General features: G+C 45.9%; 1 protein-coding gene across 9 annotated transcripts in view; it reads right to left on the reverse strand.

Moving 5' to 3' along the window:
* Window positions 1-13,332, reverse strand: part of LOC119445733 (monocarboxylate transporter 4-like) — a 228,214-nt gene that overhangs the window by 53,663 nt on the left and 161,219 nt on the right. For 6 of the 9 annotated variants that reach the window (XM_049663566.1, XM_049663565.1, XM_049663572.1 and 3 more), the window contains exon 3: window positions 11,331-11,474. The exons of the other annotated variants lie outside the window; for them this stretch is intronic. In XM_049663566.1, the coding sequence (XP_049519523.1) occupies window positions 11,331-11,474 (144 nt within the window). The remainder of the gene's footprint in view (window positions 1-11,330; window positions 11,475-13,332) is intronic. 9 annotated transcript variants of the gene reach the window in all.

A 13,332-nucleotide genomic window follows, 5' to 3' on the forward strand; every position in this document is an offset into this window, starting at 1 on the left:
AGCAATTATATGGACACTACAAGCGGGTTTTTGGGGTCGGCGTCATCATTGTCGTCGCCGTCGTCATCGCCTTCGTCTTGAGGTTCCGTATAAAGTCCAAGGACGATAAAATCGTCGCCGCGCCATATGCTGCATGTGCGACTGAAAGCGCGCGGGGAAATCGCGCTTTCACGGAGAGCGAACGCCACGTCATGCGAAAAGTCGTGGAGAGATGGGAGGGAGGGGGGGGGAGAGGCGACGTTTAGCTGCGGCACCAAATGCGTATCTTGCGACCGGGCGCAAGGGGAACTGGTGACTCAATCATCCACGCGAAAGGAGGAAAGCGGGAAGGCAGCGCTGGGGGAAGGGGGTGCAGCTTCTACTTGGCGCTGAGCCGTGCTCCCTCAAGGGCTGCAGAAGATAGCGCCAACCTTTCCTTTCCAAATGAACCACTTAGTAGTAGTAGGTTCTACTCTGCCAGCAACTGCGTACTTGTTCTTAGCGCGGCTCCGGGCTGTCGTGCGCACCGTATCTTGAAAACGATCTCCACACGGCTTTTACCTTTGTATGCGCTGTGCTTTTGCCGCTCAGTTTCCATTGAAGCGATAGACCGCACGAACTTTTGCTCGCTGCTGCTAGCTGCCACCGCGCTTGCTGACGCCAGCGTTTTGGCAGTGGCTGTAGGTCATCGAGGGTGATCTATTCATGTTTGCTTGTGCGCACTGACACCAGGCTTGTTAATTCAGTTAGTAAGTGAATGTGTCCAAGTTTATGCAGCCGATAAAGCTACTATCCTTACTCTACTAATTTTCTGTCGCAATTGATGTTTCGCTTTCGGGCGAACTGCGACTCTTTTATATCGTTGGTGGCGTTTTCCGCGCGTACCTTGCACTCGCTATGCTTCCACCTGCGTTAAAACGGCGCCTCGGTAAGACCAAATCCAAACGCGCCCAGCGCGTCTCAACGGGCTCGCTTGCCCGCGAGAAATTTATAAGGGTGTGCTATGCCACATGTCGATTTTATTTATTTATTTATTTTGTGATACTGTGAATCCCATCAGGGATTTTTGCAGAGGTGGGCTACAAGGGTCTGTGTGTATTGTGGTACAGGCATTCACATAAGGGTACAATAGGGTAACTACGTAGAATATGTTATAGGCAATGAACCTATGTTAAGAGCACTGAGTAGGACAAAATAACAACGCATAATGAACTTATTTCAGTTACATAGTATATGCTGCAAGAGAAAAAATAAAGACAAGCACATGATATATAACATTGATAACATCATACACAATATCACATCCCAGATTTCCAATTTACCTGGTAAGTAAAACAATGATAAGCACAATAATGATAGCATCACTTACTGTTTGCTGACAGGACAGTTTATGCAGCAAGTTCAACAAATTTGTCAACGGTAGGCTGTGCGACCACCGTCGGTGCTAAAGCATTCCAGTCACGAACAGCTCGCGGGAAGAACGAATAACTAGTTGTATTGTTAGCGCAGAAATATTCTTGGAGTGTAAGGTGTTGGTTGTGACGGGCTTCTCTAGATGTGTGATATGAAAGGTAGGTTTCAGGATCCACTTTAACCTCATTATGCAGGATGAGATACAAAAATTTGAGTCGGTACAGCATCGCACGACTGGTTAGTGTATGAAGGCCGATCTCGGACAGCATCTGCGTAGGCGAGTCGATGCATCTATATTTGTTACAGATAAAACGTGACGCTTTTCGCTGGACAGCCTCAAGCGTAGCTATTTGATTTTGCGCCAACAGAAACCACGCCACGCTCGCATATTCTAAGATAGGACGTATGAACGTCACATAGGCCAAGAGCTTGGCTTCCTTCGTAGAGTATAGCAAAGCCCGCTTTAGAACATTAGCTTTCGCATCGCTTTGCTTGCCACGTGCTCCACATGAGCCGACCATCCAAGATCTCATTATATGATGACGCCCAAGTATTTATACTGAGTGACAGTGTTAAGCATGGTACTATCATAGCCGTACAGAAAACTGTTTGGATTTTTTTTTGTTACCGACATTGAAACTGTTTTATCAAAGTTGATAGCCATTTACCAGTTCTCACACCATTGGGCTATCAAAGCAAAATCCTTGTGAAAACTAATTTCACCTTGGCGGCTTAATACTTCTGTATACAGGACGCAGTCATCTGAAAATAACCTAATCTTGGATTCAACCGGACTAGTTATGTCGTTTATGAACAGAAGGAACAGGATAGGGGCCGGAACGGAACCCTGGGGTACACCAGGAACGACTGGCATAACTTCAGAGGTGTGGGCGCCTAACTGAAGAAACTGGCGGCGATCAGATAAGTAACAGCTTTCCAACGAAAATTGGCTGATCACCTAGTATATTTTTAAGCTTTATAAGCAGTTTAGCATAGCAAACACGGTCAAAGGCCTTTTGAAAAGTCAAGGTAAAAACGTCTACTTGTATTTGGTCGTTAACTGCTTTGGCGACATCGTGTAGGATCTCAACAAGTTGGGTAACTGTAGACAGACCAGTCCTGAAGCCATGTTGGTAGAAATGGAGAACATTATTTGCCTCAACGAACTCTGTAACGGATTTTAAGATAATATGTTCCAAGATTTTACAGCAAGTACATGTGAGAGAAATAGGCTTATAATTTGATTGACAAGATGTATTACCCGATTTATAGACTGGCAATATTTTTGCAATATTCCATTCAGCTGCAAGGCATTGTTCGGAGATTGATTTATTGTACACAAAGCATAAGCATTTGCTTACAGGCTCGACATAGCGTTTCAAGAAGCAGTTCGGGATTCCGTCTGGACCGTTAAACTTTTTATCGTCTAAATTTAATAATAGTGAGAGAACGCTGCTTCGGTAGCGACTGGTGCGCTCAGCGCCTCGTTTTGCTTTATGTTTTCTGGCCTGTAAGCACGCGTATTACCATTGTCAGGGGCAAGTACAGAATGGAAGAGTGTGTAAACGCGTCTGCTTGTTTCTTTTCTTTGGTCGGCGATAATGGTTTTGTAGGATTATCTTTGTGCCTGACATAACGACAGAATTTCTTAGGTGCTTCTTTTATAATATTGCTGAGCGCTGTAATGCAGAATCGCTGTTTTTCTACTTTTGCGTTTTCTTTGGCAGTCTGCTTAACGAGTTTATTTTTTGGCAGAAGTCTGAAACTGGGCATAATTTGTTATGTTTCCTCAACCTTTTTATTCTGAGTTTTAAATGAATTATCCCGCGTGCTATCCATGTGTTGTGCTTATTAGGGTTCTTTTGTATTTGTGGGACAAATTGCCTCAAGCAATGCATAACATGTGCCTTGAACAGCAACCAAATTTCATCAATGCTAGCCGCACCCTCAGTGACTAGCTAGTGGAAATCATAGTACTCGTGCGCTAGGTAGGTCATAATAGCGTCTACGTCTGCTTTATTGAATGCGTACACGCGCTTTCTAGTACAACTATGACGGATTCCATTTGAAATAGCGTGCGAAGAACCATGTCATGATCAGATAATCCTTCAAGTATATCGACGTTATTGTTTCCTTTCAAAAAGAAATCGTTTATGAAGATAAGGTCTAAGATAGAGCTTGAAACGCCCTGCACACAGGTAGGCTTGGCAACAATATGGGTCAGGTTGAAGGTAAACAGAAAACTCAGCAAGATATTGTTTGTCACATTAGTTGGGCTCAGACAGCTCTTGTTAATATCTAGGAGACTAAGGTCCCCTCCTATTATTATGGCATTCACCACCATGTGTTCATGCATGTACTCTAGAAGCTGCTCAAGATACGATACTTTGGCTTGGGGGGTCTGTACACTGCGCCAACACAGACGTGGCTCTGGCCCAACTGAATCCTACACCAGACCGCCTCCACACCTGGGACATCTGGCATCTCTGAGTAACTTATACATTGGCGTAGGAGCAAAGCAACACCACCACCTCTAGTTGTCCTATCTTTTCGGACGATGGAGTAGCCCGGTGGAGCCACTTCATGGCTTCCAATGTCAGCATGTAACCATGTCTCTGTCATGCAGATAACGCCAGGTTCAAGAGCGATAACAATCGCCTCCAGCTGTTCGATTTTGTTCAAAAGGCGGCGCGCACATTGACAACTAGGGCCGACGGCGGTTTCAAGTTCGCTTTGCTGGTGCGTTGTCTACGCTTTCGTTTCTTGAAACTTCCACTATGTCATTGGTTTGATCATTCTAGGTCTAGAGGTTATTATTTATTTTTGACTTTATCAATGCACAGGTACGTGGCGTAATGGCTTGAATTTATGGCTTCCGCACTAGACGTCCTGTGTTTGAGTTTTACTGGTGTTTAGATAACTATTCATAAAGCAGTACTTTGAAGTGATGAGTTATGATGACGAAGCCATTTGAAGCCACAATGACGAAGTTTGGCAAAACCATAATTCCACACTGGCTGAACCTCCCCACTTGCACATCCCGTAGGCAATATTGTCAGAGCTCCCTTTAGACAATTATCGTATGAAACTCTATGGCATGAGGTTGAGCGGATGTGGGTAAGACTACTTTAACAGCGACGCTGTTAGCTTCTAGCTGGTCGAGATTTTTCGTAGGGTAGTCGCCCAAGGAAGGGCAGCTAGAAAAGGGGTTAAAGTTTAAATTTCCGCGTAGGAGAATTATCTTTCCTCGTGTATTCGAATTCCAATCCGATGCTGTCATATCAGTACGTTGTGCGTAATTCATACTGTACGAATTTTCTTACACATTTTATTTCGAGAAATTCAACTAGTTCAACAACGCACTCACGCCAGGCACACGGCGCTAAAACAAAAGGCAGCTGGAGGGCTTGGTGTTTGAGTTTCAGCGTAACAGAATTATTTTTTGTCGTACATTCGAAATTACAATCCGATGCTATCAGATCTGCAGGCTTTGCGCAAGTCGTACTTTACAAATTTTATGCCGCATTTTACTTTGAGAAAATGAATTAGTTCACTAACGCACTTGCGCTAGGCGGAGGGCCTACAAGAATAAGCATGTACGCTGCGCTAACGATACCGCCACCTAGGCGCCGCGGTCACTCAGACAGACCTGAAACAGCTACTGGAAAAGGGCTTTGTCTTTCAGTTTCCGCGTAACAGATTTATGTTTTCTGGTAAATTCGAACAAAAATCCGAAGTTATCATGTCTGCAGCTTGTGCCTAAGTCGTACTTGACGCATTTTTTGAAGCACTTTATTTTAAACATTTATTCAGTTCAATAAGGCATCTGCGCTTAGCGGACGGCCTAGATGAATGAGCATGTATGCTGCACTACCTCACATGTGCGTGCGCGTGGCGTACGTCGCTTGTGGTGGTAGTGCTGGCGTAACATCAGCTGGGCCGGTGGCACTTGTCTAGTGTCCGCACCAGCTTCGCTGTATACATCCACTTTCACAGGGTGGAACGGAGGCGGAATGTTTTCACAAAATATCGCGTCCGAGGTTCGTGCGCCCACAAGTATATATAGGTGGCGGCAAGCGTGCAGCAGTGTGCATTCACAGAAATTCCCAAGTCTAAATGGCGCTACGAGACTACGTTTTTCTTTTTTTGCACGGAACGGAAGGACCAACAGAATGGAGCAGTCCACGACCCCCGGGCGCATAAGCCAAAGAATGCTATACGCACTGAAATTCTGGTAGAAGACATCTCACGACGAATATCGGCATTAATGCCATTAGCATTGAAGCAAGCGCGTCATGCACGAGGCATGCATACAGGCAGGGGTGTTTCTCGAGTTTCCCACTGGAGACGCAGCGCCATCTATAGCGGCGCCATCGCCAAGTGCACGCATGGCTTGAGCGGGAATGGAGTCAGACAAGCTTGTCCAAATACATATGAGGCGGATTCCATTTCGCCCAGCAACAGACACATGTTAAGGACTGTTTTGTCAATGAACAGTGCGTGACCCAAGTTGTCGTCTAAAGGTTTATTGAAGAGAGGCGCATACCCAGTGAACCAAGTTGGCGTGAAAGCGGTTCAATAAAGAGAGGACGCTTACTCAGTGTCACATATCGAATGATCCTAGTTAGACCAGCGGCCGATTCCTAAACCCTGTTTCAAAAGCACAGAAGCCCGGTGAATTACCCATAACACAATTGGCTGCCGAGTGACCCACGTTTATTGGAAAAACAGTTAGAAACATAGATCAATACAACGCCAGTAGAAAGTTCCGGAAGTATCCTAACAATGATAAACGCTGTTAAAGAGATACTCGCTACAGATAATGTTTTATTTCTTTCCAATAAGAAGATGGGCGAAGAACTGATGAATGCGTCCACGCGTGCAATATTTCTAAAGATCCGCCGTGCGAGCTATTCATGGCAAATTTAGCTAATTTGTATTTTTCTAAGATAGAGGTGAAACGGCACAACTAGCTGCGCCTTCACTTTGAAGGCTCCTGAAGCGTTTTTTTTTCATACCTGCGATTACCTGAGATAGCGAGTATCTTAAAAGAAATCTCGGAAATATTGATTTTGCATCAGCGCGCTATAGCGAAACATCTAAAAGTGATTAAGAGTGATTTCCTTCTTAGAAACTTTTGCGCCGTGTGGCCATGGCAGTGACAACACGTTTTACAAACATTTGGCTATGTCCCTGCGGCTTGGGCATACCGTCATGTTGTGACGCCAGTGTTGTCCACTGCAGGTTGATCTGACCCGAGCGTGTTCACGCATCTCTTGTCTACGCAATTTTTCTCGTTATTGTGGTGGTGGGTTGTAGCAATAAGCGGGTTGGGTCCAGTGATCGAGGCCGGCAATCGCTCGGCCTCGTCGCTGTGGTGAAGGTGGCCGTAAAACAAGTTTACGTACAGCACGCGCGTCTTCTACAGCATGCAGTTGCTGATGTTTGCTTCCCGTGCGTACCCGCAGTACAGCGCTGGTATCATTGATGTTCGTGTCAACGGAGAAGACATCGCTGCACATATTTTCCCATGAGAACCTCTCCGTGTCCCATCAGCCACCGTCGCCGCTGTACTATTACAGTCGAATCCGGACATATCGAAGCCGCATATAACGAAATGTTGTGTATAAATAAAGGCAGTAAAATCCTCTCGAAAATGTTTGCGTCAAACTTTTACCTGATATATTGAATTACCTATATATCAAACTTTTTTTGTGATCCCCTTCATATTCGATATACAATCGAACTCGGATTTAACGAATCTGAAGGGAATCCCCAACCCCAAACAGTTCGATATATAGGTAATTCGAAACACAAAAATAAAAATTCCGTACAATAATTTTTCGATGGGATTTTACCGCTCTTCATTATACAAAATAATTACTTATACGTGGGTTCGATATGTCCGGGTTCGTCTGTATCCGGGTTCGACTGTATAACCCATGTCGCCATTTTTTTTCACGCCTCGCCCAAGCTCAATCCAAATAGGTCGCGAAGCTTCGGGCGAAAAGCTGTTCAGACCAAATTGTCACCGACATGAGCAAGGGTGGTTTGGGAGCAGCGATTGAAGCGCCACTATTTGAGGAGGGAACAAACATTGGAAAAAAAAAAAGGAATTTGTAAATGAAACGAGACACAGTTTGATACATTCAACGAAAATAAAATTCCTAATCAATATATGCGCATGGCGAGAAAATAAAAGACAAATCTATTTCACTGTTTCATTATCAATAAATACCGTTTTTCAGCGCCCACCGTAGGAGGGGGCGTTGACACCGCTATCACTTGCAATGCTATGTAGCGCTTCAAGTGAGCAGGAAGGCGCGCTCGTAAAGTTCACCTGTTACAATCCGCCCCACTCACACATTGTGTTGTTTTGCTTGTCGACGTTTGTCTGAATTTCATGGCGCGGGATGTTTCATGGCTTGTTAACCTGTTTAGTCAAATGTAGTGAGTTACGACCGCCAGATAACTGTTTGCTTTAGCTGGTTTTGTTTCTCTGCGCTGGCCGACGGGCTTGGCATCCGACGATTGGACCAGCCCTCTATACACCCAAAGCTTTCGTCGGTCTCTGAAGAAAGTATGCATGTTATGTGCTGCGGTGCGATTTCGACACCCCTACGGCTGACCTTTTCCTGCTATCGCTTTCCGCGCTGAAAGCTCGAAACGCCCATCAAGTCGAATAGCGGGGCAATTGAATGTGCAGCTCTAATAGACATGCCACCAAAACAAATTTCGCGCCTTTGAGAACAAAATGACGTCACTTCTGGTTGAACGGATATGGCATCACATTGTTTTTTCCTCCGCCGGAAGTGTTCCCTCGTCAAACAGATGTCGCTAAGCCCCATGAACCGCCATGTTTTGAACGTATGGGCTTCTATGGAAGCTTCGCTATACCAGGTATATTTATCTTGCCTCGCCTTCGTTCACCGTAGCCTGACCAAGCTTTCACAAAGCTAACATTATTGCGAGAACCTTTCTTTAAATGCGAAGCATTTCTTTGCCTTGTCAGAATCCAAGGTTAATGTGAGGCCACAGAGATTTTCACCGATGTGCGTGCACCCCATGCGCCCGCTCGCCGGGTGCTAATGGCTCGGCCCCTTCTTGATGCACGCCGCGTGATGCGCGCGTTCTCCCACGTGCCCGTACGCACGCTGCTACTGCCGTGGTCGCGTGCTTGGGCGCCGTCTTACTCCCCTCGCTTTGCAGCTGTGCGCGCCACAATTAGACGTGGATAGGTTGCACTAGGTGGGCTATGTTGCACGTAGACTTCCTTTTGCAGGTACAACAACGAGCCCTCAAAATTATCAAGCGGAACAGGACCGTATGTGTGCAAACTCTCTGCAGAGACTACAGAGGTTTGTGCTGCGTACCGAAGCTGCGGGGCGGCAGGAAGCGAAACGACCAGGCGACGAGATACACGCTGCTATGGAGCCGCAGAATGAAGAGCAGTGACGGGCGCACGAAGAACGGAGGCTCCTCCAAGCGAACGGCAGCTGAACAGGACGCCGAGACCAAGCAGCGCCGGCTGGAGGACCGGCACTTTTGATATGCACACGCGTACTCTCAAAGACACTTTAGATGCGAAGCAGCTCATGGTCGGGGCTATGTCCCTCCCTCCATCCGCCGTGCGGCGTCCACACCAGCACTGCGCAAGCGCATGCTCCTCCCCCTCCTCTCCTAGTATGTATATGTATAGTATATGTACGCGAAGCTCCGGCTTCTGGAGGGCCGGAACCGGAAGCCGGCTTCTGCTTCCGGTTCCGTTTCCACTTTCGTTTCCTCTTCTGGTTCTACCTCCGGTTCCGCGTCTACTTCCGGTTCCGGTTCCGGAAGCCAGCTTCCGGCTTCCGGAGAACGCTTCCGGCGTTTTGCCCGAATGATCTCCCGGTGCTTCGCCCACTCATCATCATTCACTCCGTCCTCTCATTATCCTCCCGCAACGCCGCGATGACTACCACGGACAGCGCCAGCGTCAACGCCAGTGTCAGCGCCGTGGACAGCGCCGCGGAGAAGAGGGCTCGAGCCGCTGCCACGAAACGGCAGCGGCGACAGGCCGATCTGAAAACTAATGGGAACTTGAGTCGACCCCATGGCTGCTTCGCATACTACTCAGGGTTCCCCTACGGGAAGATGGTGTAATTTTTTTTCGGATACAAAAGGCCTCCACGACCAGCTCTTGTTCCGGTCGTACGTCGTCAGGGTGTCTCAGCCTGCGCAAATGGCGGTCATCGCGCGGGCGTCGCGGGCGTATCCACGGAAGGACGCGAGTTCGTTCGGGCTGTGTGCCACGTGCAGGGAAGAAATACTTCTCATTGACTTAGATATTAATCGATAATTTTTTACTACCCTCGCAAGCCCGTGCAAATGCACGTGTACAGGCAACAGCTTTATTAGCCAATCTGCATTCTCAAGGCAAGTGCTGTATTGCTTTCAAGAAACGTGCAGATTTATTGCATTCGTGAACTTATTTTGAAGGCTATGCAAAAAGAAAATATGCATCCTACTAAAAGTGAGCTTATTAGAAATGGCATCTTTAAAACATTCCCAGTTACGTTCCGTAAGATGCCAGTCGAATCTCTCGCACGAGTGATATTACTCGCCTGGGCTGCTTAGAATGAACAGAGGTGGCTAAAAACGTGGAGAGTGGCGCCGCTGCAATCGCTAGCGATGCGCATTGCGAAAACTCCGTAATAAACTGCAATCGTTATGCAGAGCACTTGAATATGTGTTTTCATGATCGGAAGTACCTACCCTACCGACTAAGTACGTTTTTACACAACCAGAAAAATTGTTTCAGGGTGCCCTTAAAGGCTTCCCGCAGTCATCTACTACACAATGTGAAAGGTGTGGTTGCACGCCTATCTTTGAAATTAGGCGATTTGTTGTTATTAATTGCACTGTTCTGTGGTTTGCTTCGTTTGCTGTATCCTATGTCGCACTGTTAAAAGCTTTAATTTAGCAAAGTATCTTATTGAGCCCAAACGAACACGCTGTTTACTTACAGTTGCTTCCATCCGGTGGTGATTGTTGGATGTCGATTGGATACGAAGGATATCGCCTTCATACAGCGATGAGAACAGCTTGCACACGTTGTGTGCCGCCTATACAGGGTATCTCACCTAACTTTAGCCCAGGTTCTAAAATAGGCTGGCCACCTAATAACAGGAAGTGACAAAATACATTGTTGGCCACTCGTTGAAGGACGTCGCACTATCTTTTTGTACTATGTCCAATTGCATATTTAGGCGTATATGTACTAGTCTAACTCGCAAGGCTTAAATTTCATTGAAAAATCTTTCATGGAGAAGTTGTACAGCGCCTACTCAACGAACGAGTCGGCACTTTTTACCTCGCTATTTAAGATGTAATAACTCATGTTAAAAAATTAAAAAATAAAAGTACACAATACGAGTCGCCATATGTTTGAACAACGTCACAATATCTTTCTTATCTTATATACGTACCAAATAATGTCACTCGTATATTGGTAGGAATATAGGTAATTTTTGTGTTCATGATATGTGTATCAACAGCCTACTTTACTCCGTATTGTTGATCTCGTGAAATTCATTGTTGCTTTATTTGCCTGGCTTGCAATAAGAAAGCACAAGCCGTTACGATTTCTTCTCAAACAGCTTAATAATCCAAGCTGCAACATTTTCCATCACATAAGTTTCTTGCTGCAGGTTAAATTAGGTGAGATTACAGGAGAGTAGTAAACTTTAGAATCTTCAAGACCGTAAAACATGACTCCAAAGCACTGTATGGAATATTATGCGAATATTTTCAAAGGGTTAGCCCGGTATTTCGCAAAGAAGAACGCCCCCACCGTCACTTTATCCAAGAATCTTTCGTAAAACTCACCCACCCGTTTACGTTAGGCGCTATAAAGTCCGATGAACGATAAACTAACATACTCTCATCACTACGCATACCTTGTATCACTCCAAAGGTCAGAGAAAGCCAAGCAATATTTGGTGCGAAGCTAGATGCCACGACGCCTGCAGAAGCCATGATTCCACCTAGAAGGGTTATCTGGTAGATGGAGAACTTCTTTTGCACGACGCTGACAAGAAGGCCTGAAAAAGCATTATTTTCAATATATATCACATCATGCTTGCTGAAGGCCGTCACAAGACAGAATGCGGACTTTGCAAAGCTGTAAATATAAAATTTGAAATATCTGGTACTATTGGAGAGCAAAGAAGCTTCCGTGCCTATTCTGACTTCAACCTAAAGGACCTTACGTTGTGAAACACATTTACATAGCTTTCTACTATTACAGCCCTGGATGAATCTTTGGGAAGCGAAACGACATCATTATTTTACCATTACAACGCTTAATCGCTCGATACCGACTTTACTATTTCGGTGTCGCCGTCTTCCCAGTTACCATGCAGCGCCTATGCTATCGTCTTGTTGTCCTTGTGCATTTGCCAAGTTACATCTTTGCTTTCTCCATTAGAAGAGCTGCTGCCAACTTCACCGGAAGGGAACGGCAGTTATTCCGCTGCGATATTGTGCTGTTGAGAACCCGGAGCTTCAGTCACTTAGCGTTATGATGCGCGGGGCTTCCAACGCGCGAGACAGACACGAGAAGGGGTGTCGTCCTCGTGCACGCACACTTTAAAGAAACAAATGCAGAAATTATTCTAAATTGCGTTCGACCAGCCGTAGCTGCCGTCAATATACCGGGTAATCTAATTGAAATCAAGAGCAAGACACATTGTCTGTCTACGCGGAAAGGTGTGGAGCTTCCGTTAATCGATGCTGCACCTGGATTCAGGAGCCACCTAAACTATGGTTAGTTTTCTGCGATTCGAAGAGTCTCTATCAAAGCCTGTGAGGCGTTGTGCACTACTGCGCCTGTTGACAACAGATTTGATATAATCTAACACTTAACCATTTTGACAAGCTCTGACCACGGGACTTACGTACTATTTCAGTGGGACTCGGGACACTGCCACATTCGACAGAATTAATGCACCATTTAACACGTCTAATCAGCTAAGTGGAGCCATCAGTGCGACCTCATTTTCTATTTATGAACGTACTGCGGCTCCGCTTCGCTCACTTCGAACACAATGCCACTATGGTAATCAAACGTTTTACCCATATATCGTCTGCATTTCCTGCACCCCGAGGATTAAATAGATAGCGAGAGTAACTATGGTGATGCCTCGTTTCAAACTCTGCACTGGGGGAGAGAGAAGCGGGAAGGAAAGGAATGAGAAAGCGGAAAAAAGGAAAGGGATGAGGAGTCATGCGCGCCCACACGATATCGTTCACTTTGCAATCAAAGGCGATCTCAGAAAACAGACGTCTTTTAAAAGTGCAGCAGGATTCTGGCAGCTTTCTGGGCCGATGACGGTCGAGTCAATGGTTCCAGCTTAATTTCATTCATGGACGCTCTCTCGTCCGCTTATCTTAAAGATGCATGCAGACTGCCTTTTGTCATTGAAAAAAAAGGGTAGTCGACCTGGATGTGTTTTGGTCTTGCTGCAATCACCAATGCTCAACGAGACACGGCCCATCATGACAATGCGAAAACAGTAGGCGCTTGTAAAAGCGGTACCGAGCCACAAGCGAAAGAGTGTAACTGGCGAATAATGTATACATAGGTAGCAGTGGAAGTCGCAATAAGGGTCAAAGGAGCGCAGTCGCTAGTTGACCTATTGTGCTGAATTGCAATTCTTTAATACACTGCAAATCCATCAGGTTGCCATGCTGCATTAGACCTGGACAATAGAAAAGGGCATGCTAGACTTGTTTGAGGAAATTTCTGCTTGGTTAAATTTTTAACACTTTGCAGACGATGCCGCAATTGCCTGGCAGCCAGTAAAATCTGACGGTATGCCAGTTTACAGTATGGCAACATGACTATGGTGCAACGTTCGGCTGATATAATATCTTGATATGATTCCCCTAAGCCGACGG

This window comes from Dermacentor silvarum, chromosome 3, assembly GCF_013339745.2.
Source record: "Dermacentor silvarum isolate Dsil-2018 chromosome 3, BIME_Dsil_1.4, whole genome shotgun sequence".
NCBI lineage: Eukaryota > Metazoa > Arthropoda > Arachnida > Ixodida > Ixodidae > Dermacentor > Dermacentor silvarum.